The 27,280-nt window shown below is 41.2% G+C and overlaps 1 protein-coding gene across 5 annotated transcripts in view; it reads left to right on the top strand.

Moving 5' to 3' along the window:
- TBC1D30 (TBC1 domain family member 30) overlaps nucleotides 1-27,280 on the top strand; it is a 102,223-nt gene that overhangs the window by 55,480 nt on the left and 19,463 nt on the right. For all 5 annotated transcript variants that reach the window (XM_043447067.1, XM_043447063.1, XM_043447062.1 and 2 more), the window contains 4 exons: nucleotides 9,713-9,881; nucleotides 11,872-12,040; nucleotides 16,653-16,758; nucleotides 26,300-26,412. In XM_043447067.1, coding sequence (XP_043303002.1) covers nucleotides 9,713-9,881; nucleotides 11,872-12,040; nucleotides 16,653-16,758; nucleotides 26,300-26,412 — 557 coding nt within the window. The remainder of the gene's footprint in view (nucleotides 1-9,712; nucleotides 9,882-11,871; nucleotides 12,041-16,652; nucleotides 16,759-26,299; nucleotides 26,413-27,280) is intronic.

Here is a 27,280-nt window from a genome sequence, read left to right on the forward strand (position 1 = left end):
TCTGAAGAGGAAGTCATGTGAGCTCGTTGGATCCATCTGGAGAAATAGAAGTATATCCTTTCCCTGTAAGATTAGTTTCTTAGATATGGCGGGTTAGGGTTAGGGTTAGGGTTAGATATGGCGCCAAGAACAGGGACCCTGGTATACGTGGCATATCGGGCGGACTGACTCAGGGACCTATTGAGGTCGGTAAGTACTAAGGCATGGGTTAAACGGCTGGCCAGCCCCATTATTTTTCTACTTTACTTCACCATTTGTTTAAATTTCAGGGACTTCTGGCTTCACGGCAATGAATAGAGGCTTGCCTTCAAACAGTAGTTGAACATAATCCTTAGTTTCCTGATAAATGTAGTTTTGATTTAGAAATTTGGCTCCAGGTCAAAGAAAATGTTAAATGAGCAGCCAAACAAGGAAAAAATATTCCAATTGATCTCTAGCCCCTATGGGCTCTTATTAAAGCTATAATTCTGTGCCATTTCAAGGTACATTCTAGCCCTTCCAATATTCAGCAACAGACAGAACACTTATTACATAAATATAAATTAAATGATTAAACTTTACAAAAGGCCCAATTAAAACAATACAAAATATCTCAAAATTTTCTTACTAGCCCTGCCCCGGCTGCTCCAAATGCTTCTCCTCTGCCAACAGTCACAACTCCAAAAGTCTCTCATTTGTTGGAACCTAATGAAAAGTTATGCTAATTTTTAAACTAGATTAGAAGCTGCTATTTCCCGCACTGTAATCAGAGAAGAAACCAAAAAACAGCTAGAGAAATTACTTGCTTATGAGAATGCAAATCAAAAATGTCAAAGAGCTATAGCTGCAATTTGTGAGACTAAGATTATTATTGATTATTTGAAAGCTTATTGCAATCTAGGATCAGAAACTCAAAAGATACAAATGCTGATTGAGGCAATGGCTACTACCTTTAGAAAGGAAAATGAAAGATGCTTTAATTGTGGAGATAAAAATCATTTAAAAAGGGGCTGCCCTAAGAAGGCTAATAAAATACCAAAAAATTTGCCCTCGCTGCCGTAGAAGAATGCACTGGGCCAAAAGTTGTCAATTTAAATTTGATATTCATGGAAAACCTATTCCGGGAAACTCCAAACAGGGGACCCCCCAGGTCCCCTACAACAAAAACCAGGGGCAAATTCTATCTTTTCCCTCAAACCCTCAACATCTAGCAGTGCTGCCGTCGATATACCAGCCCTAAATGATTTTTTCCTTTACCCTCAAGCAGTCCCTACTAGAGTGCCTACCAGACTTTTTGGACCCCTGCCCCCACAAACTTTTGGTCTTTTGCTTGGCCGATCTAGTCTGACTTCTAAAGGAATTACTGTTCACCCTGAAATAATTGATTCAGATTATAAAGGAGAGATTCAAATTCTGATGTCATCTCAGATTCTATGGCAATTCAAAAAGGGGGACAAAATTGCTCAATTACTTCTTTTACCTTACATTTCTATTAATTCCTCTAATAATGTACGGGCAGATGGGTTTGAAAGTACAGATCAAAAACAATCTTTGTGGACATCATTAGTATCTGAGTATGCCCGACCAAATATAAATATCAAAATTAATGGTAAAAGATTTTCTGGTCTCCTCGACACTGGATCTGATATTACTATTATTTCCAAACATTTATGGCCCAAATCCTGGCCTGTACAAAAGGTCTCTCGCCAAATTGCAAGAATTTCTCAAACTAAAGTACAAGAAGTTTATCAAATTGTTCAAATATACTCATGTGAGGGACCCGAAGGCCAACCTGCAACATTAAAACCTTATGTGATAAATGTACCCTTTAATCTAATAGGAAGGGACTTACTTATACAATGGCAAACTCAGATATGCATTCCACATTTTTCCTAGGGGCCACTGCTCATTTAACAAACAAAACAATTATTAATATAACTAAGAAAAATTATGAGCCTATTTGGACAAAGCAATGGCCCCTTATGAAAGAAAAATTACAAGCTACTAAAGAACTTATAAACACACAATTAAAATTGAAACATATTGAAGAATCTTGCTCTTTTTTGCAACCAGAGATCCCATCACCTATTACTGTTCCTCAAAATTGGCACATTATTATTACTGATTCACAAGATTGCTTTTTAAATATACCTTTACACCCTTTAGACCGGCAGAGATTCACTTTCTCTCTCCCTTATCCTAATCATATCGGGCCTCATAAAAGATTTCAATAGACTATGTTACCTCAAGGTATGCTTAAAAGTCCTGCTACTGCTGCTGCTAAGTCACTTCGGTCGTGTCCTACTCCATATGACCCCATGGATGTCAGCCCGCCAGGCTCCCCCGTCCCTAGGATTCTCCAGACAAGAGTACTGAAATAGGATGCCATTGCCGTCTCCATAACAGTCCTAGTATTTGTCAAAATTTTGTAGCCAAGGCTTTACTTCCTATGTGACAACAAATTGCCTTATTTGTTATACTTAATTCTGGTTGGTTCTTCTTCTTTTTTTTTTTTGATGTTGACCATTTTTAAAGTTTTTATTGAATTTGTTACAGTATTGCTTCTGTTTTATGTTTTGTTTTGGCCCCAAGGCATATGGGATCTTAGTTCCCCCACTAGGCATTGAACCTGCACCTCTTGCATTGGAAGGTGAAGTCTTAACCACTGGACAACCAGGGAAGTCCCTGGTTGGATCTTCTTAACAGGTTGCTTTCATATCTGGGGTGAGGTGTGATGGAAATAGGCTGCAAGTAAATGTCTGCTGAAAGGTGCTTGTGTGGAGAAAGGTTATGAAATTGAATGATATGGCTAATCTTTTAATCTTTGATGTCTAGGGCCTATTTTTAGTAAAAAAAAATTTCTGGAAACATTTTGAGATGGGACGTTAGTAAGCTAAACTTCTGGTCTGAATATGACTCAGGAAGTCATCACAAAAAGTCTTTATGAGAAATGAAGGATTTCAGGTGTCAAGGATGGCCACTGCCTTATTTGCTTGGGGTAATATAGGGTTGCTAATTTGTATTTGAACCCTGAAACTGTTGTTGATTGCAGTGTTGTGAGATGGATGGGATAAATACTTAGTCTTTGTATTCAAGATCCTGCTCCTCCCAATTCTGTTTAATTATAGTGCATACCTTAGTGATCAGTAACTCTGAAGAAGCTGAACAGTTCTATGAAGACCTACAAGACCTTTTAGAACTAACATCCCAAAAAAGATGTCCTTTTCATTATAAAGGACTGGAGTGCAAAAGTAGGCAGTCAAGAAACACCTGGAGTAACAGGCAAATTTGGCCTTGGAGTACAGAATGAAGCAGGGCAAAGGCTAATAGCGTTCTGTCAAGAGAACACACTGGTTATAGCAAATACCCTCTTCCAACAACACAAGAGAAGACTCTACACATGGACATCACCAGATGGTCGACACCGAAATCAGATTGATTATATCCTTTGCAGCCAAAGATGGAGAAGCTCTATACAGTCAGCAAAAACAAGACCGGGAGCTGACTGTGGCTTGGATCATGAACTCCTTATTGCCAAATTCAGACTGAAATTGAAGAAAGCGGAGAAAGCCACTGGACCATTCAGGTATGACCTAAATCAAATCCCTTATGACTGTACAGTGGAAGTGAGAAATAGATTTAAGGGACTAGATCTGATAGACAGAGTGCCTGATGAACTATGGATGGAGGTTTGTGACATTGTACAGGAGACAGGAATCAAGACCATCCCCAAGATAAAGAAATGCAAAAAAACAAAATGGCTGTCTGAGGAGGCCTTACAAATAGCGTGAAAAGAAGCGAAGCAAAAAGCAAAGGAAAAAAAGGAAAGGAAAGATATTCCCATCTGAATGCAGAGTTCCAAAGAATAGCAAGGAGAGATAAGAAAGCCTTCCTCAGCAATCAATGCAAAGAAATAGAGGAAAACAATAGAATGAGAAAGACTAGAGATCTCTTCAAGAAAATTAGAGATATCAAGGGAACTTTTCATGCAAAGATGGGCACAATAAAGGACAGAAATGGTATGGACCTAACAGAAGCAGAAGATATTAACAAGAGGTGGCAAGAATACACAGAAGAACTGTACAAAAAAGATCTTCACGGCCCAGATAATCACGATGGTGTGATCACTCACCTAGAGCCAGACATCCTGGAATGTGAAGTCAAGTGGGCCTTAGGAAGCATCACTACGAACAAAGCTAGTGGAGGTGATGGAGTTCCAGTTGAGCTATTTCAAATCCTGAAAGATGATGCTGTGACAGTGCTGCACTCAATATGCCAGCAAATTTGAAAAACTCAGCAGTGGCCACAGGACTGGAAAAGGTCAGTTTTCATTCTAATCCCAAAGAAGGCAATGCCAAAGAATGCTCAAACTCCCGCACAATCACACTCATCTCACACGCTAGCAAAGTAATGCTCAAAATTCTCCAAGCCAGGCTTCAGCAATACGTGAACCGTGAACTTCCAGATGTTCAAGCTGGTTTTAGAAAAGGCAGAGGAACCAGAGATCAAATTGCCAACATCCGCTGGATCATCAAAAAAGTAAGAGAATTCCAGAAAAACATCTATTTCTGCTTTATTACTATGCCAAAGCCTTTGAATGTGTGTACCACAACAAACTGTGGAAAATTCTGAAGGAGATGGGAATACCAGACCACCTGACCTGCCTCTTGAGAAACCTGTATGCAGGTCAGGAAGCAACAGTTAGAACTGGGCATGCAACAACAGACTGGTTCCAAATAGGAAAAGGAGTACATCAAGGCTGTATATTGTCACCCTGCTTATTTAACTTACATGGAGAGTACATCATGAGAAACGCTGGGCTGGAAGAAGCACAAGCTGGAATCAAGATTGCTGGGAGAAATATCAATAACCTCAGATATGCAGATGACACCACCCTTATGGCAGAAGGTGAAGAAGAACTAAAGAGCCTCTTGATGAAAGTGAAAGAGGAGAGTGAGAAAGTTGGCTTAAAACTCAACATTCAGAAAACTAAGATCATGACATCCTGTTCCATCACTTCATGGCAAATAGATGGGGAAACAGTGGACACAGTAGCTGACTTTATTTTTCTGGGCTCCATCGCTTCTCGGCCTTTTGGCTAAGATCAAGTGTATTTTTCTGGGCTCCAAAGTCACTGCAGATGATGATTGCAGCCATGAAATTAAAAGACGCTTACTCCTTCGAAGGACAGTTATGACCAACCTAGACAGCATATTAAAAAGCAGAGACATTACTTTGCCAACAAAGGTCTGTCTGGTCAAGGCTATGTCCAGTGGTCATGTATGGATGTGAGAGTTGGATTATAAAGAAAGCTGAGTGCCAAAGAATTGATGCTTTTGAACTGTTGTGTTGAAGAAGGATCTTGAGAGTCCCTTGGACTGCAAGGAGATCCAACCAGTCCATTCTAAAGGAGATCAGTCCTGGGTGTTCATTGGAAGGACTGATGTTGAAGCTGAAACTCCAATACTTTGGCTACCTGATGCAAAGAGCTGACTCATTGGAAAATACCCTGATGCTGGGAAAGATTGAGGGCAGGAGAAGGGGACGACAGAGGATGAGATGGCTGGATGGCATCACTGACTCGATGGACATGGTTTTGGGTGGACTCCAGGAGTTGGTGATGGGCAGGGAGGCCTGGTGTGCTGTGGTTCATGGGGTCGCAAAGAGTTGGACACGGCTGAGCGACTGAACTGAACTGAACCTTAGTGATAGTCTCAGTAACTCACTTTATGTCATATGGAAAAATGAGCATGTTTTTCTCTTGGTTTTATACACATTGTGTTGGAATTAATTATAAATCCATCCTGACATGATCTCAATCTGTATTCACCCTCTCAGATTTTTCATTGATGTATTTAAGGAAGCAGCTTTGAAGCTACTTGTGTATCACATAGTTAGGGGTGGAAGTGGGGGAGGCAGTGACAAATACATGAGTTTAGAACATTTTTTATTAAAAGCAATTTTGTTTATTCATTCTGTATGATTTACTCGGTTTTTTCCCCAGGTGTAATTTGCACGACTATGGAATGAGAACTGTTTATTTGAAAAGCTGAAATGAACAATTCAGGTTAGGGAGTGGGGTAGAGAGGTTTGGGATACAGGATGTACTTGCCAATCAAGTCATGAATCTCAGTGATACTTGAGAAGCTAAAAATTCACATAAAAAGATGAATTAGACAAAGCTGAGGAATTGAATATTTATATTTCTACCTCTAAGAAAATGAACTCTGTGGAATGAAATGACATCATCATCATTTGGAAATCTTGTGGTTAGACATTCAATATGCAGACGAAGGTTGGATTTCTGAAGATAGTTCCTATGCTAAGGGAATTATTGGATATCAGTGTTTTTCTAGGGGCTATTTTGGCCTCTGTAAGTTTTAGTTAATAGGGAAATAAATAGTTTATCAGAGTAGGTAAACCATTTTCCCTGCTTTTTTGCATTTATTGTTTTTTCTTAGTAACTTAGGTTTTTAAAATAGTAAAAAACAGAGTTTTGAAAGTAGTTAAAAACAAAGATTTAACTGTTAAAAATTTGAATCTTAAAAAAAAATTTGAATCTTCCCCATTATTTTTTTAATACTTCATTTTAAGGAGCAGTTTCAGGTTGAAATCAAAATTTAGAGGAAGAGACAGAAATTTTCCATATACCCCCCGCCAGTGCAGGAGACATAAGAGATGCTGGTTGGATCCCTGGGTCAGGAAGATCCCCTGGAGTAGGAAATGGCTACCCACTTCAGTATTCTCGCCTGGAAAATCCTATGAACAGGGGAGCCTGGCAGTCTCCCAGTCCATGGGGTTGCAAAGAGTTGGACATGACCAAGCAACTGAGCTTGCACGCACACTTATTTCTTTTTAGTGATGAATAATATTCCATTTTCTGGACCTACTGAAGGACATCTTTGTTGCTTCCAAGTTTTGGTAATTATGAATAAAGCTGCTATAAAAATCCACATGCAGGTTTCTATGTGGATAGAAGTTTTCATCTCCTTTTGCTAAATACCAAGTAGTACAATTGCTAGATTGCATGAAGAGTGTGCTTAATTTTATAAAAAACTGTTAAACTGTCTTACAAAGTGCCTTCACCAGTTTGCATTCCTACCAGCAAATCTAGAGTTCTTGTTATTCCATATCCTTGCCAGCATTTGGTGTGGGCAGCATTCCAAATTTTGGCCATTGTAATAAATGCATAGTGGTATCTCATTGTTTTAATTTGAATTTCTCTGATGACTGTGATATGAAACATCTTTTCACAGCATATTTGCCATCTGAATATCTTTGGTAAGGTATCTGTTGAGGTCTTTGGTCCATTTTTTAATTGGGTTGCTTGTTTTCTTATAATTGTTAAGTTTTAAGAGTTCTTTGTATATTTTGGGTGACAGTCCTTTGTCAGATGTGTCTTTTCAAATATTTTCTCCCAATCTCTGGCTTGTCTTCTAATCTTCTTGACTGTCTTTCACACAACAGAAGTTTTAAATTTTAATAAAGTCTAGCCTCCCAAGTATTTCTTTCATGGATTGTGCCTTTGGTATTTTATGTAAAAAGTCATTCCCATATCCAAGGTCATCTAGGCTATATTTATCTCCTGTGAGTTTTATAGTATTGTGTTTTACATTTAGGTCCATGATCCCTTTTGAGTTACATTTTGTGGAGAGTGTAGGGTTGTTCCAGCATCATTTGTTGATGAGACTATCTTTGTTCCACTGCCATTATTTATCCTATTTTTTTTTTAATCTAATGTTTGTTCTTTGAAATATAGGAGTAGGTGAAGCAACATAACTGGCTCTTATGTCTTATGTTAAGACTTTGAGATGCCTTTGGACAGAGAATTTCATTGAGTCAGAAGAATTACTGTGATAATTGGAATTTTTTTTTCTAGTTTTCATATAATTTTGAGGGATTGTTATCTTTTCATAAAACCTGATAAATTCATTTATATAATTCATAAAAATCTTTCTTGGTATTATGTAACTTACTCTAGATGAAAAGTGCAATAATACACTGTTACCTTTAAATTTTGTCTTTGTGTTCCCATCAGTTCCTCTTCTCCTTACCTGTAGAGTGTGAGGTCCCTGACAGAGCCCTCTGTTCTGCTAAAAATCTGTCCTCCCCCTCAACTGGCCTGGCTCCTCGAGGACTTCCTCCCTCCACACAAGCTGAATATATTGCTTTTGTTGCTAAGCTCTTATTTCTAGGGTGATGATACATTTACCTGGTAAATTCTGTCTCTGTGTAAGAAAGCTAAAGTGACTCCCTGGACTGGGTCACTCCTGTAATACAGGCTTCAGGGAGGCCTTTCTGAGAGGGTATTCCCACCCTTGTTGACTTAGTCAAAACTATGACCCTAAAAGTAGAAGTTATAAGTCAAGGATGAGGGAAATATGGGCCCTTGGCAGATCTGGGAGATAATTTTTTTAAAATAGTATTTTATGAAAAAATATGAGACAACTACTTCTCCACCACTGTATAGGGCCAGCTATGATTTTGCTCTTCATTTTGCCTTTCCTGTGTTCTGGGAAATGTGTAGGTCTTCTAGGGAGCAGGGCATACACAGAGCATTCAAGCTGACAGGGAACGGAGCAGAGATTGGCATATAGAACTCAGGTGTATTTTTCTGGGTCTTTCCAGTGGTTCTTGACGTCTTAGAAAAGATAACCACAAATAGAAAAGTTAGGATGAAAACAGTTGTTTGAAGAACATGAGGCAGTCTCATCTGATTTTAAAAGTACCATATGCTCAAAACCAAAATGTACCCTTTGTTGCATTGTCCCAGGAGAGGAAGTGGACAAAAAGCTGACATCAGTTGTTCGAATACCTCAGGTTGATGGTCAGTGGATCTTGCGATCTACTGCAGTCGGGACGTTCCATGATGGGCCAGCTCTGGGTTTTCAGATTAAGGTCGTGACACTGTGCTGCCATCAAGGAGCTGACCTTGAGATTTCTGCTGGGTGCTGAGAAAGCGTGAGCTCCGTGGCTTGTCACAGGGAGTTCAGTTCAGTTCAGTTCAGTTGCTCAGTCGTGTCCGACTCTTTGCGACCCCATGAACCGCTGCATGCGAGGCCTCCCTGTCCATCACCAGCTCCCAGAGTCCACCCAAACCCATGTCCATCGAGTCGGTGATGCCATCCAAACATCTCATCCTCTGTCATCCCTTTCTCCTCCTGCCCTCAATCTTTCCCAGCCTCAGGGTCTTTTCCAATGAGTCAGCTCTTCACCTCAGGTGGCCAAAGAGGGAGCCTGAGGGTTATATCATCACAGCTACTTCCAGGATGCACTCAGTTCTAGTGACCCAGCTAAAAATTTTAGACAGCAACAGACTTGGGGTCTGAGTTAGTTAAACCAGTGGTCCCCAGCCTTTTTGGCATCGGGGACTGGTTTCATGAAAGACGGTTTTTCCACGGATGGGGCGTGGGCAGAGGAGACGGTTCAGGCCGTAACATGAACAACGGGGAGCAGCAGATGATCTGTGTGTGGCCAGGTTCCTAACTGGCCGAGGGCTGGTACCAGTCCATGGCCCTGGGCTTGGGGACCCCTGACTTAGACAAGTATGCCACCTACGCCTTACCTTGGAGTGGAGAGGAGCCTTGAAAATCCAGAACATTTGGTGTTGACATGTGTAAAGAATGGTGTGCTTTGGCTGTCTTTTGCCAATTTGAATATGTTCTATGTAGGACGTGTTAGTATAGCAAGCAGTTTTTGTGAAGCAATCTTATTCTATATCTTTTTTCTTCAGATTATGATTTACCTTATTGACAAGGTACTTCCCGAAAGCTATTTTGTCAACAATCTCCGGGCACTGTCCGTGGATATGGCCGTCTTCCGTGACCTCTTGAGACTGAATCTCCCAGAATTATCTCAGCACCTGGATACTCTTCAGAAAACTGCAAACAAGGAGAGTGGAGGTAGTGATGATTCGATGCTATTTTACCTTTGAAAATAGTTTACTTTTCTGATACCACTATACCTATGAGCCTAAACCTTGAATGGTGGAAATACATGTTTTCAGATATTTCAGTTGGTAGGAGCTTGGTGCAGTGAAATAGATTTCTAGAGAACAAAAACAGAACTAAGAACAAAACCCAAACAGAGGGCCAGATGTTGAATCTCTAACTGGTTATGGTTAAGAAGTCAGTCAGGAACCCAATACCTCACCAGTACCAGCTCACCAACTATGTATTGTACTCTAGGTAAAGAATGGTATCCATGCCTTGCTATTAGTTAAACTGCTCTAAGTTGGCATCAAAACCAGTAGAGTTCTTTAAAATTGAACTACAGATACAGCTTGGCCGAGCCTGTGGTTTTGCTTCAACCACTGAGGTTATGGAGAGCAGAATATATATTTTCATAAAGTTGTAGGAGATAAAAGCAGTCCTTTGGGCTGAGATGTTTAATGCTCCTTTATTCATTCATGTGAAGGATATCTAGACTTACTTGAGATGAATGGACCAGTTCTTACTGGAGAAGGGCTCTCTTGGCCTCCAGGTATAATCTGAGCCCTGAAGGAAGGGACTGGGTTGATTAAGGTGGCAATGGAGATATTTCTGCAAGTAGCTGAGTCTCCACCATCTAGTTGGCATCACCAGCTTCCCAAGTACCTGAGCTCATAGCTGTCATCATACCCACTGCTTGCACTTCTCCAGATACCAAAAATACAATAAGTTTGCTATGTTTTCTTTAAATGGTTGTCAGTTCTTGACCCATGAATTTAAATCTGGGAAAATCTGAAAGGGTTTTGAGGATCTCATCTATGATTAAAATACACTGGAAATTATAGTGACACCCAGGTGTCTCTAAGCATTTTCTTCCAAGTAGTTGGAGTAATCTTATTTAATTTGGCTGTGTAGTATACTTGTGCACCAGTCAGGATTTCATAAAGCTTCCAGCAAGACCAGACTGGCCTGTTCCAGAGTCAGACACACTTCACTGGGCTCCACATTTGCCCAAATGCCTTGGTGACCTTAGATTCTAGCCTGTGAACAAAGATCCTCCTTTGTTTGTAGGTAAGAAGGAAGAAAATGGATACAGGAGGACAGATCTTGTTTTGCTTGTACTTGGGTAAATGTACCTTCTGACTGTAATTTGGAAAAAGGATTAGTCTAGTATCTAAATTTTTATATTTCATTAAAATACATGCTTATGCAGTCATAATGGGGAGTGTGAGAGGACTCTGTTGTTTTAGTGAATTCAGAAACTTCAAAGTAAGCTGGATCCCAGATCTTTAAAACTGAATGTAGTTTAGTTAAAAATATTTTAAAATGCCACTTTGCTTAATCTCCAAGGATTTGGGGATTTTCCAGCTTTCTTTCTGTTATTGATTTCTGGTTTAATTCCATTGTGGTCTGAGGACTATGGATAAATTAACAAGTAAACAAGTAATTGCTTATAAGCAATTTTATTTTTATCAGCAGCATTTGAATAAAAGTAGGATTTAGGAGGTTTTGGAAATCAGCTTTTACTTTTGAGAGGTTAAAATCCTTTCTTTTTATCTTGTTTTCAATAAGGAGAACATCCTCCTTGATTTTCTGTGCCCCATGGTAGGTAGACCCAAGTTAAATTTTAGGTTAAGATTTCTGAAATGTCACAAAGAATTTGTGAAGGTCATAGTATTGCGATTTTTATTAAACACACCTATGTTCTCCCTCTACCCCCACCCAAATAAGGAGAGAACAAGAATTTAGAGAGATTTAAAAATCAGCCAGGAAATAGATCAATAACATATTAGGTTGGCCAAAAAAAGTTCTTTTGGTTTTTCTTGTAAGATGGTATGGGAAAACCCAAAGGAACTTTTTGGCCAAGCCAATATTTGCGTGGACATGAGAGATTGAAAGAGGGTATTTTCGTATCTTACACATGATCAATTCTGCAGAAATTAGAGTGTTTGTTTTATTGCAGGTGGATATGAGCCCCCACTGACAAATGTCTTCACGATGCAGTGGTTTCTGACTCTCTTCGCTACGTGTCTCCCTAACCACACAGTTTTAAAGATTTGGGATTCAGTTTTTTTTGAAGGTTCGGAAATCATCCTACGGGTGTCGCTGGCTATCTGGGCAAAGTTGGGAGAGTAAGTAATTTCCCCTTCCCGTTCTGTACTGTGGTGTGAGAGCCTTACAGCACTTTTGTTCTCCAATGTGTAAAGCCATCAATATTGAAGTGTGATGAAAACAGAAAGTGGTGAACGCTGTGCAATTGCTTTCCTTCTGAACTCTCTGTCGGCTCATCAGTAAATGTTGGGTCAAGTGGAAGCTGTTTTAGAGAAGGGGGCAGGCTGTTCCAGGCCTGGAGTTCTCCTCCTCCTCAGTGCTGGCGTCCTGGCAACCACGCTGTTGGCATCTTTCCTAACCCTGGTTGGGGAGAGGGAGAGGGGCTTAGGTGGAAGAGGAACTGAAAGATCTGGAGACAACTGTGTGGGTTTGTTGGTTAAGACTGCAATTTGACTTATGTTTGAGTCCTTATAATTATTTTGTTGTTGTTCAGTCGCTTAGTCGTGTCTGACTCTGTGACCCCATGGACTGCAGCACACCAGGCTTCCCTGTCCTTCATTATCTCCTGGAGTTTGCTCAAACTCATGTCCATTGAGTCAGTGATACCATCCAACCATCTCATCCTCTGCTGCCCCCTTCTTCTCCTGCCCTCAATTTTCCCAGCATCAGGGTCTTTTCCAAAGTGTTGGCTCTTCACATCCAAAAGTATTGGAGCTTCAACTTCAGCATCAGTCCTTCCAGTAAATATTCAGGGTTGGTATTTTGTGGAATGTGATAAAATTAAATGAGATAATATGTATAAAGGTATCTAGCATGGTGCATGGTACCTAGTCAATAGTAGAACACATGGAACTTTTTTCCTTTCATCAAGAGTTAATTCCATTTGAAGTCTATTACCACCAAACAGATTTCACTTACATTCTCGTCTAGTATCAGGGCTGAAAACCCTAGGGTATTTTCACCCATCTCTAATGTATTATGACTATTACATTAAATATCTGCCTTTTGGGTAATGGAAGAGACATCAGGATGAAATTGTTACAGTTAACTGAAGATGCAGAAAAGTTTTTAATGTTTCTTTCCTAGAGCTATTTTTAAATGACTTGAGTGGGTACCCATGGACAACACATCAGAGAACTTATAAATCATTTCTAGTGTTTTGTTTCAGAAACCTCCTAAGTAGCCTTTTTATTGATGGGAAGCTGTTTCCTGAGAGACTTGCAGCATTTTTTAATTTTGTAAGAAAAATCCACCACCTAACAATTCAGGGATTAAAAAAAAATCGTTGTGTGGAAGTGTTTTTAAATATCACGTAGCAATCTCCTCTGCCTTTGTTTCACTGTAGATAGCTTTTCAGTGAGGCACATGAATTCACCTGTGGGGGATTTGTTGTGACATTTACATACCTGTTTACTTTCTTCTGATGTCAGCCTTTTTCTGCATTCGTGTATTTCCAACCTACTACCTCGTAAACTATTTGAGCGTTGGTAGTTTATTAGCAGTATCACCCTCTAACCATTGTGATAGTTATTGAGTAATTAGCTTGTAGGATTAAAATACTACAGCACTTTACTCTATGCTGGGTTGATTCTAGTCCCCTTTTTGTTAGTTCTTGATTATGGGGCAGGAGGAAAAAAGGTGGTTCTTGTTTTATTCCTATCTAATCTATCCATTATCTGTAGGATCAGAATTTATTAATATGGTCATCCCACGGATGTCACACTATTGAGATATTAATAGCTACACTTAACGTCCAATATTCACAGAGTGCTTTCAATGGACAGGCATGATTCTAAGCACTGTAGATGTAAAATTAACTCATTTAATCTCACTGTCATCCTAGGAGGTAGGTTCTGCTATCATCCCCATTTTACAGATGTCGTCACTGAGGCACAGAGAAGTTAAGGAAATTGCCCCATGTCACCTAGTTAGTTAAGTGGAAAGACCTGATTTTGAATGTGGGTACCTTGGCTCTATTATCTGTGCTTCTAGTAATGTGAATCTACTGATTATAAATGACTCCTGTTTATGAAGCTCAGGAATCTGTGGGTTAGACTGGTGGAATTTTAAATGTTTCAGAGTCTTTGCTCATTATAATTTCACGTGTTTTGAGCAGGCAGCTCATTAGTTGAAAGGAAAGACAACCAACACACACCATCAAGGTCCTGTAGTGCAGTCGTTATGTTAAGAAGTTTAAACTTCTTACTTATCTTACTCAGTTCTCCCCACAGCCCCGTGAAGTAGGTAGGATTATTTTCCCTGTCTTTTCAGGTGAGAAAACTGCCCCAGGAAGGCTGACTAACTAGTTCAGGGTCCCACAGCTAGTGAGTAGAGAGAGCTAGGATTTAGCCCTGGCTCTATCTGACTCCGGGGCCTGTCGTCTTCCCCACAAACTGTCCATCGGAAAAGTCCTGACCATCACGCAGGTGATCCCTGGGTCCTGTGTACCTGAGTAACATCAGGGCTTCGTGTGTGCGTATCCATGGGGCCCTTCCCGTCACCTTGATTCTGCAACGTGAGATTTCCTCCTCTGTTCATACAAGGGCACTTGTGGAACATGTAAGCTGTCGACCGTCAGCACAGTCTCAGCGGCATCTCTTTCACGTGTCCTTTCTCCTCTGACCCGCCTGCCTTGGCTCCCTCCCTCATTGTCTCATGCCTGGCACAGTCCTCCGTGGCCTCCCATCATGCCCTCCACTTGCCATGCTGCCTCTGGGGCAACCTGGCCAATGGCATCTCTGTTCCCACACTCTCTATTAAAGGCCTTGCAGTGACTCTTGTCCTGAGAGGGCTCAGCAGGCAGATGAGGCCTTTGTGATTTGCTCTCTGCACCTCTCTACCTTCAGCTTCTCTAGTGGCTCAGTGGTAAAGAACAGGAGACAAGGGTTTGATCCCTGGGTGGAGAAGATCCCCTGAAGGAGGAAATGGCAACTCACTCCAGTATTCTTCCCGGGGACTGAGGAGCCTGGCGTACTGCAGTCCATGGGGTCACAAAAGAGCTGGACACGACTAAGCGACTAAACACCATCACCACCACCCTCAGCTCTCTCTGGCTACCCCTGGCCATACAGCCATCCCCACTGTGATCTGTAGACCTACATGCATTTCCCCGGGTCGGGCCTTCTGTCTCCTGTATCCACATGTTTGGGATGCTTTTTCCTCCTTGTCAACCTGGAGAATATTTATCAAAACTCACCTTAAACATTACTTCTCTTCCTCACTCTCCACCTGACCCCCAGGATAAACTTAACCACTTTTCAATTTATGCCCACATGCTGCTCTAAATTTTTGTATCAGCACTTCAACAGTTCATTTCATTTATTTACTTACATGATTATGGCAATGTGATTTGAACAGAACTCTAGAGCCTGGAATTTTCCCAGGATCATATTTTTTTTTTGACTGGCTCTATGGAGATCCCCCAACCTTAGCATATGTCAAAGAGTATGTCTTATGATTGGTAAGGCAAATAGTTTTTCTGCTATGCAAAGAATGACATAATAGATAAAACAAATACCCAGGTCTCTGCTTTGGATTGGAAAAGGCAATGGCACCCCACTCCAGTACTCTTGCCTGGAAAATCCCATGGACAGAGGAGCCTCGTAGGCTGCAGTCCATGGGGTCGCTAAAAGTTGGACACGACTGAGCGACTTCACTTTCACTTTTCACTTTCATGCATTGGAGAAGGAAATGGCAACCCACTCCAGTGTTCTTGCCTGGAGAATCCCAGGGATGGGGGAGCCTGGTGGGCTTCCGTCTATGGGGTCGCACAGAGTCGGACATGACTGAAGCGACTTAGCAGCAGCAGCTGCTTTGGATAATTCCTTTTTCTCCTCTCTCTAGAAGGAGAATTAAAGTTTCACCTGTCTCACAGGATGGCAGGTGACACTCTTTGTTTACCTGTTGAACCAAATGCAAGAAACAAGGTGTAACTGCTATGTTTAAAATGGATAACCAACGAGGACCTACTATTTAGCACATGGAACTCTGCTCAATGTTATATGGCAGGTTGGATGGGAGGAGAGTTTGAGGGAGAATGGATACATACACACATACACATATGGCTGGGTCCCTTCAGTGTTCACCTGAAACTATCACAACAATACAAAATAAGAAGTTAAAAAATATAACAGAATATAATCTCCAGCTAGCAGCAGTGTCCTGAGAAGGGCTGGAAAGACTGTCTGTGAAAATATCCTGAGGACTGATGAAATGTGCAGATAAAGTTCTCGTGTGTTTCATCTTTCATTTCTGCTGCGGTTTGGTTTCAGTCTGTCAGTGGTACTGCTGTTTGCAGATTGAGAGCAACAGATTCCCTCCAGGGGACAATTGTTCGTGGGTACCCAATTTCTTAGGTATTATTTCTGATCAGTGATGGGTGTTCAGATGTGTAGAAGGTGTCACGTGGAAGCAATAAAAATGTCACAGGGGGAGCTGTGAGTCAGGAGAGCGGCATAGCAAAAAGAGGAACTCACCCTGGGATAAGCGCCACTATGTTGACCTTCCCGTTTTTAAAATCTTTTCTCTGCCTACCGCAGGCTGTACTGTGAGTGTAATCACAGGATTCTGACTTCCGCTGATTGCTAACTTGGTTGATTTGATGGCAAGGGAAAACATGTCTTGTGCCTGCAGCATGTACCTGACAGCAGGGGTCTCCTAAACAATTCCTTTTTCTGTCCTTTCTTTATCTAGGCAGATAGAATGTTGTGAGACAGCAGATGAATTCTATAGCACCATGGGGCGCCTCACCCAGGAGATGCTAGAGAATGATCTTCTGGAAAGCCATGAACTCATGCAGGTGAGTGGGCAATGCCTGCCCCGCTTGGCTCAGAGGACCCCAATACCTTGATAACAAGCAGAGGAAGAAAGAAACAAATAATGGATATTTATTATGACTTTCATTAAACAGTGTTATATTTCAATTGTGGCTCAAATAAAGCTGGAAAGTTTTTTAAAAAGCCAGAAAATGCATTACAAAAACAAACGAAAAACCCCACCGGAGCACCTCCCCCCTCACCAGCAAATCCCCAGGCGCTTATTCTGGATCTGATTCTTAGCCTTAAAGGGAGGCTGTTGGGGAGAAATAATTATTTCTGGGAAGGAATTATTGAGGATCAAAAGGAGATTATTCTACTTCTCATTTTGGTTTATTTGTTTTGTCCACATTTGCAACTCGTGTTTTTACATAGGAATCATAAATTTCAAAATCACCGACTTGAAGGGTTTTGTTACTGTCTGGCATGTTACTGTATCTCAACATCATACTGGGCAAGTCATTAAAAATGGCAGTGAGCGCAGAAGAGATAGCAGATTTGTTAACACTGTGTCTTCCATTAGGCTCTATAACGTGATTTTTTTTCTCAGTCTTCTCCTGGGCTTCTGATGACTATTTCTCTTCCAGGTTCTTCCTTCGTCCTGCAAGCTAACCAGCAGTGGTTCTTGTCCAAAGTTGTTGTTGGGCCTTGGTTCCTTCTTTCTCTGTGGTGCCTCTCTCTCTCTTTTCTTGGTTTCAACTTTAATGTTGGGTTCCATGCCTGAGGTCGTTTTGGTGACTGAGGCCCAGTCAACAGGTTAGAAAACATAAGACTCAGGCCCTCATTTAGGACCTGAGAAGAGGTTTTATTTCTCTCCTCATCTCCTGGCACCTCCACCTGCTTCTGGGAACCCCGCACTTTTAGCAGAAAGCTGCCCAAGTTGTTGAGAATACTGACCACCCGGTAGAATTTCCCTGAGCATTTCTGTTTTTTATTTCACCTTTTCTTTGCGTTCTCATCTCTTCTTCCTTCCTGTCTGACTTAGGGCAGGAAGTATGCTCTCTGCACCTGTCCTCTGTGCACAGAGGTCAGCTCCTGTCACACCTCCCGAGCCATTGCTTTCTTGCTTCTTCTCTCTCGTAGAGGGAAGTGTCTTTTATGGAACATTATTCTCATATTCCCCATGTGAGATCTTTTTCGGAGGTCCCCAGTCTTTTTGGCAACAGGGACAGATTTTGTAGAAGACAAGTTTTCCACAGACCGGGGTCAGGGGAGTGGTTTCAGGACGATTCAAGATTCAAGCATGTTATTTATTGTGCACTTTATTTCTAATCTGATACTGCTGGTGATCTGACGGGAGGTACTGATCTGTGGCCTGGAGGATGGGGACCCGGCTTGACATCCTACAGAACTGCCTGATTCACATGCCCCAGGCAGGACTCTGAGATCTTATCCCTTTTTCCTCACTCATGAAAGAAACTTCAGTGACTACTTATTACCTACAAAACAGAGCGTGGATTTCTCAGCTCCTCATCCAATGCTCTTGACTCTCTGGCATTTACCTCTCTTTCCAGCCATAGTTCCTATTATTCCCTTTTGTACCCTTGACCCAAGTCTCGGCAAGCCACACTGTCTTGCGTGTTCCTGGAGCTACTGAGGGATATGCCTGCTCCAGACCTTTGCTCCGTCTGTTCAGTGTCCCTCGGTCCCTTCACATGTTTCGGGCCTGCCTCCCTGTGAAAGTGCCAGTTCATATGCCATTGCCTTCATGAAACAGTCGTTCATCGGTCAGTTCATTTCAGTTACTCAGTCGTGTCCAACTCTTTGTGATCCCATGGACTGCAGCACGCCAGGCCTCCCTGCCCATCACTAACTCCCAGAGTTTACTCAAACTCATGTCCTTTGAGTCAGTGATGCCATCCAACCATCTTATCCTCTGTCATCCCCTTCTCCCGCCATCAATCTTCCCCAGCATCAGAGTCTTTTCAAATGAGTCAGTTCTTCGCATCAGGTGGTCAAAGTATTGGAGTTTCAACTTCAGCATCAGTCCAGTCTCTGATAGACTCAACTAAAAGCATCTCCTTCTTTGACTCGCCACGTTTTCCTTGTACCGCTCTTGTGAGCCTTCATCACCTTCTACCTTGATTTGAGGCTGGATTTTATTTCCTCAGTGATATTATGAATTCCTGGAGGACAGGCACTCTTTTCTCATAATATGTAGCACTTTACCTTCTCCTAGAAAGAAACAAGAAAGAAAGTGAAGTCGCTCAGTTGTGTCCGACACTTTGCGACCCCATGGACTGTAGTCTGCCAGGGCCCTTCATCGATGGGATTTCCCCAGCAAGAATACATTTCCTTCTCCAGGGGATCTTCCCGACTCAGGGATCGAACCCAGGTCTTCTGCACTACAGGCAGACTTTTTACTGCCTGAACCACCAGGGAGATACTACCTTCTCCTAGTGCTGCACAATAAATGTATTAGTTCATTAAGCAAATAGCCATTGAGTGTCTGCAACTAGCTTTCTTGCCTTCTGTCTCTCTTTTTTTAAAAAAGTATTCATTTGTGTATTTGGCCGTGCCGGGTCTCAGTTGCAGCATGCAGGATCTTCCATCTTCCTTGTGGCGTGTGGAGTATTTTAATTGTGGCCTGCAGGATCTTTAGTTGCAGCATGTGGGATCTAGCTCCCTGAGCAGGAATCGAACCCAGGCCCCCTGCATTGGAAGCATGGAGTCTTAGCCACTGGACCACCACGGAAGTCCCTCTGCCTTCTTTTTCTCAGCAAGTGTTTGCTGACTTAAACCACCTCACCTGACGGCCCTCCTTCCATGGCCCCTCTCCTCTAATACACTCTGTACTTTGCTGCCAGAGGAATCGTCAACACTTACTGCTTTAGTCATTTTATTGTTCTTCATAAAACCTTCCTGCGCTTCCTTGTTATTAACAAATAAAATGCTTCAGCCTAGTCTTCTAGGCCCTGTATTAAGTTCTCCAAATGTTAACTGAGCGCCTCTCTCTGTCAGAAGACCTTGTTGTGGAAATTAATGTCTGGTTTTACCTCTAAAGATGAACAGGAGTAGGTCATACTCTGTGTGTATGTGAGTGTGTGTGTATGTGGGAGTGCATGCACATGTGAGGGTGTGTGTGTGTGTGTGTGTGTTGGAGACAGTGGTGCAGATCAGAGAGGCAATTCATGGTCGGCAGAGCAGCAGGAGTCAAGGCATCGGCAGTGGGAAACATGGTGTGGGAAGGAAGCTATAGGAATTTGGTTTGCTGATTGGAAGACTGATGCTGAAGCTGAAGCTCCAATACTTTGGCCACTTGATGTGAAGAGCTGACTCATTGGAAAAGACCCTGATGCTGGGAAAGATTCAGGGCAGGAGGAGACGAGGGTGACAGAGGATGAGATGGTTGGATGGCTTCATTGACTCAGTAGGCATGAGTCTGAGCAAACTCCGGAGGAGACAGTGATGGACAGGGAAGGCTGATATGCTGCAGTCCTTGGGGTTGCAAAGAGTCGGACAGGACTGAACACTGAACAAATGTAGGGAAGACCACAACCCATGGTAAGGAGTGTGGACTTGATCCTTCAGGTCAAGGTTGTGAGGTGGTGCTTGCTGGAGTTCCTGGGCTTCTGTTGAACCTTTGGAAAGGGGAGAAGAAGAGCTATGGGTCTGAGAGGTTTCAGGGAGAGGAGGGAAACAGTCTTAGTTGTGTCTTATGTCGACTCCAGGGGCAACTCCATGAAGGGTGGACTTGAAGGGGTCTCTGTCAGGAGGTAGGGAATTGAAGAAGCAAGAATGGAACAGAAGCAATACTTAGAGGGTGAAGTTGACAGGACTTGGCCGTGGAAAAGGGACATGGGGTGAGGGAGAAAGGAAGGGAGAGACAAGGACAGCCCACAGGTTTCTGGCTTAGGAAGAAGAGGGGACGTTCGTGGGGGGAGAAAGGTGGGTTTGTTCTCATATTGGCTGCATTGGCGGTATTCCGTGGTTGCCCCATTCCTCACCTATCCAGAGGTGTTCCCCACTACTCCACAGCCGGGACCTATTGCCCTGGCCATAGCTCCGTCCTCACCCTGTCCTCTGTGGGCCGTGTTCATCCCCATGGCAAGGTTTGGGGTTCCCTCCAACATCCTCTCTGAAAATCCTTTCTGTCTACCATATCCTTCTCAGTCTCCCCCAGCTCCTCCCACCAGGCTGTTAGCTCAGCCCTTGTTAATGATACTAATAGTTCCTCCCTACTCCTTCAGCACTTAAGATTGTCAGCAATTGTTACTACAGACTTAGTGCTCATTACAAATTATATTGTTTGGTATTTTTTCAAATATGTTCATGTTCTCTCCCTAACGAAGTAGCAGGTTGCTTAATGATAAGGGCCTCATATTACCGTGTATCCCCATAATGCCTAACGTAGTGCTAAGAATCCCCCTGGCTGCTCCATGGATACACGGAACTATAAAACATTAGGATTTGAGGCAGTGTTTTTCAAACTTGACTGTGTATAAGCAACATGTCAGAAGTGTCTTAAAAGGCAGATATTTGGCCCATGGGTAGTTATTATGCAAGTGGTTTGAACTAACGCTTATAGAAACACTGGTTTGAATGACACAAAAGGTCCACTAACCTAATTCTGTCACTTAACAGAGAAGAAACTAAGACACAGAGAGTGAGCATCTTGCCGTATTCTTGGGTTATCTAGCGGCAGGCCCAGAACTGGTGGGATCCAAGCTCAACACGTGGTCTGCTGCTGCTCCTCACCACCCAGCACAGGGCTTCCACCTTATTCAAAACATGTCTTTCTAAAATCTGAAATCCCCTTTAGAAGAATGAGCAACATTTTATTTCATCTAAAGTTTAAACATTGTAAATGACAGATACATTGCACTTTGTCTTCTGGGAATTTCCTATCTTAGATACCAGGAAAAAAGAGAACCCCCTCTTTACTTTGCTTTAAGAGAATCCTAGAAGGAAAAATGTAGACTGTGGCTTGATTGATTAGATTTCATTTTAGCAGCATTTCTCCTGCCGAGGAAAACATCTGGTGAAGATGAACTGAGCCTAATTTTGTACAACTTATGTTTTCACATTTTTTTGTAAAACATGTCAGTGATGAAAAAGAGAAATACTATTCCTTTTCAGTAGTACCTAAATATAAATGTCTATTTAAACACATGTTGGTAATTTGGGCAGTAAAGAGACTTGTTGGTTTTCCTTGACCATAGAGTATTAAGGAAAGAAATGCTGAATGTCATTTCAAGTGCTCTCTTTTTTGTATTTACTCCTTAAGAAAATTAATTCAGTGGCTATGATCCAATTACGGTAGACCTTAAGTCTGTCAGCAAACTTGAAATGACTCCAGATGAAAAATGCAGACTGCATACAAGATCTTTATTTTTGAACTGAAGAAATGCAAAGATTCTCCCTGTTTGGTTTTCACTATTTCTTTCAATTCTCGGTGCCATGCACCAAATTATCTGCTGGTTTTTTTTTTTTTTTTTTACCATAAATCTCATCACTCTTTTATATTATTAGCAATGTCCATTTAAATAAGAGATAATGTTAGAAAAAGAGACTGGGAGAATACTGATGAAATAGTTTATATGGATTTTGCTATGCCTTTTAACAAAGTCTCATGGATTCTTTGAGAGAAAAGTTATAGATTTTTTTTTTTTTTTTAACTGCTCCAGGACTCGGTTATGGCATGCAAGATTTTTTTTTTTTTTCCAGCTGTGGCAAGTGAACTCTTAGTTGCAGCATGTGGAATCTCATTCTCCGACCAGGGATCAAACTGGGTCCCCCTGCACTGGGAGCACAGAGTCTTAGGAATTAGATCACCAAGAAAATCTCCCTATATAATTTTACATATAGTTATTATATATAGAGGGCTTCCCTGGTTGGTCAGCAGTAAAGAATCTGACTGCAATGCAGGAGACCCAGGTTTGATCCCTGGGTTGGAAAGATTCCCTGGAGGAGGGCGTGGCAACCCACTCCAGTACTGTTGCCTGGAGAATCCCGTGGACAGAGGAGCCCGGCAAGCTGCAGTCCAAGTGTCGCACAGAGTCAAACGTGACTGAAGCGACTAAGCGTCAGAAGCATTATATATAGAAAAGTTGGTTACGTGCAATTACTAGACGAGTTTGGAAAAACCTCACCCAAAGTGGTTGTCAGTAATTTACGGTTACCTGAGGGGAGCTTTCATGTGCCGTGAGACAGGATCTGCCCTTGGACTGTTCCCTTTTTCTATCAGTGATGAAATGGAAATCACGTGGATGTGAATGCTTGTCCAATAGAAGGATACCATCTGATTAACTAGTGCTGTCAAAAATGAAACTGTCTGCCTTGCAAAATTGTGTGGGTCCATAACTGCAAGTGTTCAAGCAGCACCCTTGTGATCAAATGTTGGAGATGCTCTAGAGGGCGCTCTTGCGTGGGAGGGAGGTTGAACCAAATTATGTTTAAATTCCTTTTTAACCTTAAGATACTGTTTGTGTACTATACTTTGGCTCTAAGATAATTAGTAAAATTCCTTTCTTGAAGTCAGTTGTAAATCTCTGATTTACACAGTTGGGCACCTAGAGCTCTCAGGTACCCGGAGGACCGTGGTATGCCATGTACCTTCATGGGATAACTGTCTGCCGACAAGCGAGACCTTTAAGTGAGTGAATACATGTGAAATGCCATAAGCACATTTCTTTCAGAAACACTGATTTATACTTTAAAGGGCTCACTGAAAGTAAATTATAGAGAAAGGCAGAGCAGGAAAAGAGCGTGAATCCCGGTGGAGCCAGTGTTCTTTTTGGTCCAGCATCTTTAGCTGAGTGGCCCTTGAAGGAGCTTGGTGAGACCCCAGACCATTTACTCTGGGGCAGGATGGGACACTCAGGCCCAAATGTACTCCTCTTTCTTTTCTCACACACTTCCTTCATGAGGCTGGGCCAAGGAGTTTTCTGATAACTTTTAATAAAATTGGCAGAAATAAAAGGTGACTCTTCAGCTAGACATCTCACTGATTGTCTCCAGTGAGACATCTTCCTTCGTTTGTAGAGAATTTTGAAATTCCTAACATTAGTAATTTCATCTTTTTTAATAGTGAAATTTATTTTTAATTGAAGGATATTTGCTTAACAATATTGTATTGGTTTCTGCCAAACATCAGCATGAATCAGCCATAGGTATACCTGTATCTCTCTGTCTTGAACCTCCCTCCCAGTAATTCCATCTTTTAAACTTGAATCACAATGATATGGGTTTGTTTATTGGGATATGATTGACATATATTAATTTTAGGTGTACAACATAATGATTTGGTATTTGTATATATTGTGAAATGATCACAAAAGTCCAGTCAACATCCATCACTGTGCATATTTAAGACTTTTGAAAAACATTTATTTATTTATTTTGCTGCACCAGGTCTTAGTTGCAGCATGTGGTGTCTAGTTCCCTGACCATGGATCAAACCTCTCCTGGCATTCTGTACTGTCAGTAAAGCAGCTTTTTGGGCAGTGAACTGCTGGCAGCCTTTGTGGCGTCAAAGAGAGTGTACTCTGACCATGTTATTAATGAAACTATATGAAGTATTTCAGGCATACAGAATGTATTAAAATAATATGACAAAACTTACACACCCATGACCCAGTTTAAGAAATAAAACATTAACAACACAGGTGAACACCCTCATCTACTCCTCTCTGATCCCGCTCCTCTCAGAGGTAACCACCATCCTTCACTTTTTCACGATGAGTTTCATGCCTTCACTTTTCAGATGAAAAGGAGGCACAGAGAGGTTGGGAACCAGCATAATGTCACATTCCGGAATAACGGGAGCCACAGAGTACCTTCTGCTTCTTTCCAGGGGGAAACCGTTCACTGTTAGTACATTTGTGCTGCTTCTCAGCCATTTTGGTACATGGATCTTCCTGGACTTAGGATGGGGTTACATGCAGATAAACTCATCATACACTGAAAATGTATTTAATACACCTAACCTACCAAACATCACAGTTCAGCCTAGCCTGCCTTAAACATGCTCAGGACACTTATGTTAACCTATACTTGGGCAACATCGTCTGATGTGAAGCCTATTTTATAATGGAAAGTTGAATAATCCATATAATTTAATGAATGCTGAACTGCAAGTGAAAAACAGAACAGTTGTCTAGGTCCATAATGGTTGTAAATGTATTGTTTGTTTCCCCTGGTGATCACTTGGCGGATGGGGAGCTTGATTGCCTAGCATCATGAGAGAGGATCTATGGCACATTGTAAGCCCAGGAAAAGATCCAAATTCAGAATTCAAAGAAGAGTTTCTACTGAATGCATATCACTTTTGCACCACCGTAAAGAGGAAAAATCATTTCAGTTGAACTGTTGTGAGTCAGGGACTATCAGTGATCAAGTATGCATGAGATAAGGTGATTTAGAGAGGATTTTTGTGGTCTTGATAAACTTTGTAACTTTGCACAATAAGCAATGGAGAATCAAAGGAATTGTAGCCAGCACTTCTGTGTTTGGAGTCTTGGGATGTTACACTAAGGTCTAAGTGGATACCATGAAGTTTGGAGACAGTCAGATATGCAGGCTGTTTAGAATGGAGATTTCAGTGGACTGATCCAGTGGTAGCTCTGAGCTGTGGGGGGAGACTGCAGTGCTAGGAGGCCCGTTTCAGAGCCCTCCTTTTTCTACCTGTGCAGAGATGAGACATTTCCTAAACCTTCTGAATTGAAAAATACTACTTTAAAATATTTTCCTCGAAAAGTGTCATCAGGACATTTGAATGGCTTCCCGGAAGAAATGAAAGTTCATGTGACTATTATGCATCTTCTGATGAATAAGAACCCAAAAGATTGAAGAAATATGTTTAGAGCAATTAAATTTTTATCAAGAGAACAAACAAGATGATTTTCTTCTCACTGGTAGAATGATAGAGCATCTTAAAATTCTGGAGGAAGCACAGGTGCTTTTCCCATTTTTATTTATAGATTTTTTTAACAGCCTATGCTTTACACCCTGTCACTTCCTTCTTCTTTTTTTTTTTCTTTAAAAATAACAGTTAACAATTTTCGCCTAGAACTAATTCACAGACATTTGAAAAGGTGGTATCTTTGGAGGAAGCTTGCAGGTGATCATGAGATCGTCCCCCAGATTTAATTTTATCTGGAAGGCTGACATTTAATGTCTATAAAAATCATCAAGGAAAGCTTTGGAAAATGAGCAGTACATATAAAGAAGATTGATGGGTTCTCTGGGAAAGAAGTAATAGGGAGCTATGAATTTCTGAATTAATCCATCTATCAAAGGAGCAGGGGCATGCCAGACTGTCCCCATTCCCCCATCTCCACCCTCACCCTGCGCTCACCAGTTGGAGTGCCCAGTTGCGGCTAGATTGGTTTGAGGGCTCACTATTGTTTTTTTAATTTTTTTTTTATTCTTGTCTTTCTCTAAGATAATATTGAAGTGGACCCTCTCCATCAGCAGCCTCTACCTCTTCACACCCAAATCATAGAACTTTCCTGTCTTCGCAGGATTGATAAACTTGTGTAAGGCCACAATTTCAGACATGGCGTTTTTGTTCTTGTTTTCCAGACTGTTTATTCTATGGCTCCATTCCCTTTTCCACAGTTGGCAGAGTTGAGGGAAAAATACACTTACAACATTACACCATTCCCTGCCACAGTTAAGCCCACCTCAGTTTCTGGGTAAGGTCTTTTTTTTTTCCTTGTTATTTTCATCATGAAAGACTTAATATTTTGTTATTTATATTTATTAAACCTGAGAAATACATTCAAAATAGCTTAGTGCTTAAAATCTGAACATCTCTTTCCCAAAGGCTTTGATTTAAATTCAGGAGGAAGATTTTTGAAAGTGTTACTTTTCAAAGAAGTTTGGGACATAAACTGAAAGGGTATTTAGCAACCCTACAACTTATTTAAAAACATCAAATATTAAAAATCTCAGTAATTTAAAAAGTGTAGAATTGGTGCCTGAAGAGACAGATGAGCTAATTTAAAATACTGTGGTGACCAGAAATTGACAAATATATGTACATAGGAATTTAATATATGAAAATGTACATCACAGTGAAAAGATACACTATTTAGTAAGTGGTGCTGGACCAATGAGACTCAATCTGGAAAGAAATAAAATAGGAGTCATACTTTATACCACACATCAGGATAAATTCCATATAGATGAGAGTTAAATGGAAAAAAATGAAATAATAAAATAAGCAGCAGAAAATATGGAAGGATGTCTTTACTTCTTTGTAATTGGGAAGGTCTTAATAACTGACTCACAATTTTTAAAATTAAGGAAAAAATTAAGCACTTTAAAAATAATTTTCTGCTTGACCAAAACCAAAACAGAGCAAAACAAAACAAAACAAAACAAAAAAACTCCATAAGCAGACAAAAAAATACTTGTGTAAAAATATTTGTAACTTATTTCTCTCATGTATAAAGTTCTTAGAAGTCCATAAGAAAATGACCACCCAACTGAAAAATGATGAAAGAAGGGGAATAGGCAGTTTACATATAAGCAGCATCACTTAGACTTAGGGAAACGCAA

Source organism: Cervus canadensis, chromosome 25 (assembly GCF_019320065.1).
Source record: "Cervus canadensis isolate Bull #8, Minnesota chromosome 25, ASM1932006v1, whole genome shotgun sequence".
Classification (NCBI taxonomy): domain Eukaryota; kingdom Metazoa; phylum Chordata; class Mammalia; order Artiodactyla; family Cervidae; genus Cervus; species Cervus canadensis.